Genomic DNA, 9183 nt, shown 5'->3' with positions numbered 1-9183 from the left:
CGCTCCTCTAATGTGGACGTGTACAATACACATGTGGAAGTATTGGCTTGAGAAATGGATTGCGAGTGATTTGACTATGCGTCCAATTTGGGAATCTCGAGCTCGTTCAGTAGTTGCTAGGGTTGCGAAGGCCGACGGAGGTCCTTCGTAGCTTAGTTGGTTAAAGCACCAGTCTAGCGTACTGTAGGGTCATGGGTTCGAGTCCCATCGAAGGGAAAGTGGTTACCTCCAATACATTTTTCAAATCAATATCTTCCACATAACGTACATATTCACATATGAGTTTCCATAACATTGTAAAATAAAATGCTCATAAGATTTATTTAAATTTCTTAAAAAAATTGCTCCAAATTTGCAAGAGAAATTAAAAAATACCGTAGGAAACTATTCTAAATTTCCACGGGAAATATTTCGGAATGTCCGTTTCGAGGTCCGTTTTAACTTAAAATTCAGTAGCGTCCCGTAACCTCACTTTTTACCTGTGCACTGACCCAAAAAATGAAAATTATGATATTTTGACAGCTCAAATAAGAAATTAAATTATCAGACTCGTTTAAACTAATCAAAATCTAGTTATTGTATGCATTTCCGCAAACCTATTCCTCAAATTTAAGCCCAGTGCACAGGTAGATTGAGGTTAGGGAAACGCCACTGTTAATATTACCTCGGGAAAAATTCCTAAGTTTCACGGAACATTACTCGGGGTTTTTAACGGGGAAACTTTTGAAATTTAGAAAAAAAAATCTTGGAATTTCAACAGATGATTATTCAGCGGGATATCGCATGGATTTTTCAAGAGAAGCATCGGAATTATCACGAATATGTAGTTCTTTGGAGTATTTTCAGGTTATCAATTAGGAAATTTTACGAAATTTCCACGCAAAACTTATTGGAATGTAGAATTGACATTCTCGTAATTTAAACTCGATTTTTTTTCCAAATTCTAAAAATTCTTCGGTTTTCACAGTTTTGAACCGGCATTGAGAATTATAGGTCAGATGCGCGACAGATTTTATCAGTGGCGCGCCAATGCAAAAGTATCACACCTCTAGGAGAAATTGAATTCAACAGTAATTAAATTAATTGGTTTTGAGATTTGATGTCAGGAGTTATGGACAGAGGCAGAGTGTATGTATTGTCGGCGTAGCACCAAGTTAGAATTCGGAAGTCGGGACTTCCGAACCGAAGTTTCTTCCAAAGTTTTATTTGTCAAACTAATTGATGCGTTGTTTAGCGCATCTTTAGGCGAATCCAGCGCACTATAGTATACTTCCGAAGTTGGGAAAGTTGCCTGTATCCGGAGAAAATTCCAACTTCGGTATAAAAAGCGGTATAAATTTATTCCGGATACACAATAATTAAGAGTGGCGACATGTGCCGCATTTGACAGGTCTCCTGCTCGTTTGGAACACGATTTTGTATGGGAATGACAGATGAATTTTTTTCCAATTCTGACAGTGTCGCCACTCTTAATTACATACACTCTGGACAGAGGATTAAATTTGATTTCGTTTCAATTTGATTTTTGTTTTGTTGGATTTTGTTCAGTTTGATTTTATTATGTTTGAAATTGGAATTTGTTTATAATGTTTACATGGAAATTAAAGAATTAAATAGCTGAATTGCTTAAAAGGTGGTTGATTTCCATATTTTTCCAATCACATATAAGGTTTTGTAAAATTTGGAAAAGTCCACGTAGACTTCAAGGGGTGGGGGGAGGGGTTTCGGAAAAGTCTACGAAAGTCTACTACACTCAGAATAATCTGCACGTAATATATATGTGTACACTAATAGATTGTGATCAGCTAACTACACACTTGTGTTTCATTCGTGTTGCGCTAATGAAATATATGTGCAGCTGCTAATGATATATATTACACTTATATGTTTTAAGTGCGTCCTGGGATAGTGGATGGTTATGTGCGCACTTATAAATCTTAAAATTAAAATTTATGGACTTTCGTCGATAAAAATGTGCGGATTATGTTCAGTGTAGGGGGGACGGGGGGTTTGAAAAAGTGGAATTTCGGTCTACGTGGTTTGTGGACAGCCCCTTATGATAAACTGCAAAATATTAATTATATTTTTATTATAAAATTCGCAACAGAATCAATCAATTGAATCCTTTCAATCTTGATTCAGGAAGTGTGAATGCACTTCAAATATTCGTATGATACATATGTATCAATAATGCGGGGCTTATTGTATACAACTATTTGGGGGAAGCAGGGACTATGTCCAAGGGCTTGACGATCCCTCCCCAGGCCATCTGCGAGTTGTGGCGCATGCCTAGGATGTGGTGGGGTTTGACAGTGGGCCCTGTTAAACCTCTATAAAAAGCTGCATGTATCCGCAAGTAGGCTCCGCCAAAGCGACCGTGTGCCGCTCAAAGCGCACAAGCCCAAGTCCTGGTGTTAGGTGGGACGCTAAACAGCCCTGACACGACGGCCCTCCGGCGAGGCAGGAGGTTTGTGCAGGCCCAATAAGCCGCCTGGAAAACCAATAATTACGAACAATATAAGAGATAATGCGACTCGATGTAATCGGCAAAGACCTAGGCGACGAATAAAGGATCACGATTGAAAGCTTGGAACGTGGAACTACAAGTCGCTAGGTTTCGCAGGTTGCGACAGGATGATCTACGATGAATTACATCCCCGCAACTTCGACGTCGTGGCGCTGCAGGAGATTTGCTGGACAGGACAGAAAGTGTGGAAAAGCGGGCATCGGGCGGCTATCTTCTACCAAAGCTGTGGCACCACCAACGAGCTGGGAACCGGCTTCATAGTGCTGGGTAAGATGCGCCGACGCGTGATTGGGTGTCAGCCAATCAACGCAAGGATGTGCAAGCTGAGGATTAAAGGCCGTTTCTTCAACTATAGCATCATCAACGAGCACTGCCCACACGAAGGGATACCCGACGACGAGAAAGAAGAGTTCTACGCACAGCTGGAGCAGACATACGATGGATGCCCACTGCGGAACGTCAAAATCGTCATCGGTGACATGAACGCGCAGGTAGGAAGGGAGGAAATGTATAGACCGGTCATCGGACCGGATAGTCTGCACACCGTATCGAATGACAACGGCCAACGATGCATAAACTTCGCAGCCTCCCGCGGAATGGTAGTCCGAAGCACCTTCTTTCTCCACAAAAATATCCACAAGGCCACATGGAGATCACCCAACCAAGAAACGGAAAACCAAATCGACCACGTTCTAATCGACGGTAAATTCTTTTCCGACATCACGAACGTCCGCACTTACCGCAGTGCGAATATTGAATCTGACCTGCGTTTGCCTGCGCTCAAAACTCTCGACGGTGAACAACACGCGTCGGACGCCGCGGCTTAACATTGGGCGGCTACAAGACGGTAGACTAGCCCAACAATACGCGCAGCAGCTGGAAGTGGCACTCCCAACGGAAGAGCAGCTAGGCGCAGCGTCTCTTGAAGATGGCTGGAGAGATATTCGATCCGCCATTGGTAGCACCGCAACCGCTGCACTTGGCACGGTGCCCCCGGATCAGAGAAACGACTGGTATGACGGCGAATGTGAGCAGTTAGTAGAAGAGAAGAATGCAGCATGGGCGAGATTGCTGCAACACCGCACGAGGGCGAACGAGGCACGATATAAATAGGATCGGAACAGACAAAACTCGATTTTCCGGAGGAAAAAGCGTCAGCAGGAAGATCGAGACCGTGAAGAGACGGAGCAACTGTACCGCGCTAATAACACACGAAGGTTCTATGAGAGGTTGAACCATTCACGTAAGGGCCACGTGCCACAGCCTGATATGTGTAAGGGCATAAACGGGAACCTTCTTACGAACGAGCGTGAGGTGATCCAAAGGTGGCGGCAGCACTACGAAGAGCACCTGAATGGCCATGTGGCAGACGAAGATGGCGGTATGGTGATGGACCTGGGGGAACGCGCGCAGGACATAATTCTACCGGCTCCGGATCTCCAGGAAATCCAGGAGGAGATTGGGCGGCTGAAGAACAACAAAGCCTCTGGGGTTGACCAACTACCAGGAGACATATTTAAACACGGTGGTGAGGCACTGGCTAGAGCGCTGCACTGGGTCATTACCAAGATTTGGGAGGAGGAAGTTTTGCCGCAGGAGTGGATGGAAGGTGTCGTGTGTCCCATCTACAAAAAGGGCGATATGCTGGATTGTAGCAACTACCGCGCAATCACATTGCTGAACGCCGCCTACAAGGCTCTCTCCCAAATTTTATACCGTCGAATAGCACCAATTGCAAAGGAGTTCGTGGGGCAGTACCAGGCGGGTTTTATGGGCGAACGCTCCACCACGGACCTGGTGTTCGCCATTCGCCAAGTACTGCAGAAATGCCGCGAATACAACGTGCCCATACATCATCTATTCATCGACTTCAAAGCCGCATATGATACAATCGATCGGGACCAGCTATGGCAGCTAATGCACGAAAACGGATTTCCGGATAAACTGACACGGTTGATCAAAGCGACGATGGATCGGGTGATGTGCGTAGTTCGAGTTTCAGGGGCATTCTCGAGTCCCTTCGAAGCCCGCAGAGGGTTACGGCAAGGTGCCCAAACAACCAGAAGTTCGGATAAGAAGGGCTATTTTGGCTTAATCAGCTCTCATTTTAAGTAATTTTTTGTATGGTGGGAGCGTAAAAGTGAACTTTAAAGTTTCGTTAAGGATGCTTGGAACTTGATGTGAACCATAGTGAACCAATTAGTTCGGTTAAGAGTAAATTTAAGTAAAATCTGAACTTCTGGTTGCTTGGGTGATGGTCTTTCGTGTCTGCTATTCAACATCGCTTTGGAAGGGGTAATACGAAGAGCAGGGCACAAGAAGGCGAGGTGCTCAGCGGGCAAGGTGGATCGATCAGGTGGAAGATGACTTGCGGACCCTCCGCAGACTGCGTGGTTGGCGACGTGTAGCCATGGACCGAGCCGAATGGAAAAGACTTTTATATCATTGACGAATATGTATTCGTCAATGTTTATATACCGCACAGGCCACTTCGGCCTTAGTCTGAATAAATAATAATAATATTGTATACAACTATACTACCGTTGTATGCATAATGTTATTGAGTTCTCCAAATAAATAAAAGTGTGCGTGACTTCGCTGTATTCCTGTCAATGTATGCTGTCTTCCTCCAAAAGTATTCGTTATATTTTTGCCGCAACGAGATTACCACCCACTTTTATTTTATATATCTTATACAGTGACGTTAGTGTGCGAGAAATTGTGCTTGGAGAACTCAATATGTTATATGCAGAGTAGAATCTATAGATGAGCGAAAGCATGGCTGAGTCGATTTTTTTGCCCGTGCAAACGCGCATATGACGTCACAGTCCTTAACGTTTCCATTGAAATCGGAGATGACAAAAGTGTATGGAAAAATGACCCCCGATAGAACATTTTAAAAATGCACTAACGTGAAAGAGGAAAACCTATACTTTCGTGTAGTGTTTTAGAGATACTGATTTTTTGAAAATAAGCCTCTTCGGACAAACACACCGTGCGTTTAACAGTTCGTTTGGAGACAGAGGATTTATCTTCGCTCATCTATATATTCCACTATCTATAATTTTACCTTTCCAAGGCATAAACTAATTCATATTTGGTCGGGGTTCAGCCAAAACGCACAAAGCGCCAATGAAAATTTACCAATTTTTCTACTCAAACTTTCGTTTAGCAGATTTAATTGATCGTAAATCGTATCGGATATCCCTCAACCCCATAACTGAGGATATCCTACTGCAAATGTACGTTTAAATTGATATGAAACTATTTCCGTTGTCCTTCACGAACAAAATATCACAAGTCAGTCGAAAAGCCGCTTGGTGCGGTTTGGCTGAACCCCGACCATTTGTAAAACGAATTAAAAAACCGAAATAAAAAATTTCTGAATTTGTCACATTTCCTATTTTATCACCCCAAAACTCACCAGGGGGTGATAAAATCGGGGTATTACTGTATTTATATTGAATTAAGTAACGAAAATAAAGAAAGTCTAAATTCTTTTGAACTTTGTCGTTTGAAAGAGGTTGAGCAACTATGATTATAGAATCTTATTTCTACTTTTATCTAACAAATTTAAATGCCTCATACATCTTACAGGAAAGCCAAAATATAAAACAACTGTTTATTTGGTATGATACACAAAATTACTCGACCAAGTTCAATACCACTTAATTTGCGGTGATAAAAATCCATTGCTTTATACATCAAGGCTGACCCAATTATTCTAAATCACCAAAGTGTCCTTAGCGGTTTGGTACCACACAACGCAATCGATTCCATGACCATTTCGCAAAGCTCCGTGGTCAAAGTGTCTTCCTTTTTGTCAGCATCGATCACTCTCCAATAACTATCGTCCTTCAATGTGTGGAACTTCTCCATAACCTTTTTCTGTAGTGTGGGCACTTCGTATCGTTCATTACCGAAACCGCCACGTTTGGCCATGGCCTCCGCCGTCAACGTGAGCAGCAAAACGAGATCCGGTTTGATAAGACCGGCTTCCGGCCCCTTGCACCAGTCCATGTTTAAACCCTTGGCCGCACTAAATGCCACCCCGGAATACGAGTAGCGATCGACAACCAACGAAACCCCACTCTGCAACAACTGTTCCATCTCGAGCTTTGCTTCCCATCGGTTGAGCGTAAAGAGCAGATGAATTCCTTCGTCGGTAAAATTGTCTTTATTGGTCAAATAGGAATTGATCAATGCTCCACACTGTGTCGTTCTATCCGGGAAGTTCATAAATTTGACTTTGTAACCCGATCGTGTGAGGGATTCCACTGGAAATGTTACAGGAAATCAGATTTCGATTTTTGCACCAAGGATGTTTCCGTTTACTTACCTATCCTTTTGCATTGTGTTGTCTTGCCGGCACGGTCACAACCTTCTAACACTATCAGGGCACCTCTTTTTTGCATTACGGACATTGTAGAGAACAAACTTCGGAAGATATTCGCTTTATAACGTGAAATTCCGTGGTTTGAACGAGTACTGATTTCGTTTTGGCGGTAAAAGAAGATTCGTTTCGCGTGTTGGTGAGCCCGGTGAGCCATATGAATGATACCAAAAAGAAGCTCCTGTTTTTTGTTTTCGATTTTTGATTGTTGCACGGGTGCCGGGTGGGTGGGTGATCAACAAAACGTCAAACCCTCACGCGGTGATCGAGCTAATTTTTGCTGAATCAACAGTTTTCCCTTTCACTCTTCCGATGACCGTCTGGAGAGTGAAAGAGATATCTTGTACCAACAGAGCTAGACAGAGCTGAGCAATTTGGATCGAAAAAAGATATTAACTTTTCATGGTACCATGAACACAAAAAGGAATAAAAAACCCAACTCAATAAGCCATTTTATGAAAGCTCAAATGACAGGAGACCAAACACTAATATTTACATTTTACAAGGAACATTTGCGAAAATGAAATGAAATGATGATGATGATGACGAAATGATGATGGTTTACATGCAAATTTACCAAAACAAAGACCGAGCCGTCCACTCAAAATAGACCAATGCAAGATCTTGACCTAACCTCACTTATTTGACAGTTCACAGAGCTTGTTTACAAGGTGTTAGAATTAAAATCGATCAGCCGGAAATAAAAATCCGTAATTTTCGCTCAAAATCATTTTGATCCGAATATTCTAGTGATATGCTTTAATTCCTACCATAAATCAATCACGAAAGACATCAATATTCTTAATCAATCGCAAAGCAGTTTTTCCGAAAGCTGCTCCAGAGACTAAGTCCCTGTAAACAAGCTCTGTGAACTGTCAACCTACGTCATCTTGCACTGGTCAATTTCGATCAGCCCCCATAAAAAATTTGACAGCTCCGAGTTTTCGGGCGCCGTCAGGCGCCCATACTCGGATTCTGCATAACTTATCGTTTTTCTGTCATTTTGTAAATCTTACACTGATGTACATTGGTGTATGTGAGAACTTTTTGTTTTTAATCGTTCGTGCAGCAATTTGAATTTCCGAATTGTTGTTTATATATAAAAATCGTAACTTAAAAAAAAACGTTGCACCGCAGTCTAGAGAATTTTTTTAACGGCGGTTTTTTTTTGTGATATTTCGTAGTGTCTAATTTCAGCAGGTATTTCGCAGGTGCCTGGTGTGTATAACCCGGTCAGAAAGCACAAAAACTTACAAATCTGCTACGGAACATGGGAAAGGTTAGTAATACAGCACCACCCTGTAAAAATACCTACGACCAAAAAACCAAAATAGTTCCGGTTAAGATGTTGGTCTCAGCAAATTCCAGCACTTGCAGTTCGAAATCCGTCTCACCCAGGGGAGGAGCAGCGAGAGATTTCATAAATAAACGGTTCCCCGCGTGTGATTAAGAAAAGAAAATAGGTAATATGAAAGTCAAATCAGTTCAGGATTGGAATCGCTTCCGTGACAAATTGTTTTAAAAAATGAAGAACGATTCAATACGGCAGATACCGAACGGCAGCAGCTGCGAGAATTAGTAAGATTTCTGCAGGAAAAATCCTTTGCTTAGCAGCAAAACGGAATTCTACGAGAAGATAATGACAGAAACTTCGAGCCAACATTGAAACGACGGATGTTTGCAACACAATCATGGATCTGCGGGGGATTATTTGGGTGTTTTGCCGAGTATGGCCACCACTAGCAACCGTGGCAGACCGATTGGAGTGTGCCTGGAAGTATCTGAACGAGCAGTCACTGTAGATCGTCGCCACCGATGGAAGCAATAAGCGTATGGAGTTCACTCGAGAACAACGCAGGAGGTCAGTGGAAATTTCATTCAATTATTGTAGATTTAAATACCCAACCTGAGTTTTATTCTTAGGACTATTTTCAAAAATTGATGTAAGCGCATAAAACTGTATAAGACACTAGGTCGAGGTCACCAACCTCGCTCGCATCCACATATGCACCTGGGTACCGGTCAGTGGAAAATTCATTCAATTGTAGATTTAAATACCCAACCTGAGTTTTATTCTTAGGACTATTTTCAAAAATTGATGTAAGCGCATAAAACTGTATAAGACACTAGGTCGAGGTCACCAACCTCGCTCGCATCCACATGTGCACCTGGGTACTGGTCAGTGGAAAATTCATTCAATTGTAGATTTAAATACCCAACCTGAGTTTTATTCTTAGGACTATTTTCAAAAATTGATGTAAGC

The 9183-nt window shown here is 42.4% G+C and overlaps 1 protein-coding gene across 1 annotated transcript; it reads right to left on the bottom strand.

Moving 5' to 3' along the window:
* Positions 1-5906: 5906 nt before the first annotated feature.
* On the bottom strand, positions 5907-7174 carry LOC134215266 (thymidylate kinase). The gene is made up of 2 exons (XM_062694488.1): positions 6867-7174; positions 5907-6804 (listed from the first exon to the last, which is right to left on the bottom strand). Exons 1-2 carry the CDS (start codon positions 7075-7077, stop codon positions 6257-6259), a joined length of 759 nt encoding a protein of 252 aa, XP_062550472.1. The 5' UTR covers positions 7078-7174; the 3' UTR covers positions 5907-6256.
* Positions 7175-9183: the final 2009 nt, after the last annotated feature.

Source organism: Armigeres subalbatus, chromosome 2, assembly GCF_024139115.2.
Source record: "Armigeres subalbatus isolate Guangzhou_Male chromosome 2, GZ_Asu_2, whole genome shotgun sequence".
Lineage (NCBI taxonomy): Eukaryota > Metazoa > Arthropoda > Insecta > Diptera > Culicidae > Armigeres > Armigeres subalbatus.
Note: the sequence above shows the minus strand (reverse complement) of the source record. Positions and strands in the feature narration are given on the sequence as shown.

Bases quoted from the DNA above. Each gene is read 5' to 3' on its own strand.
- LOC134215266 (XM_062694488.1), bottom strand. From the start codon at position 7,077: ATGGCTCACCGGGCTCACCAACACGCGAAACGAATCTTCTTTTACCGC. The intron at 6,805-6,866 runs GTAAGTAAACGG...TAACATTTCCAG, and splicing joins AACACAATGCAAAAGGATAG to TGGAATCCCTCACACGATCG.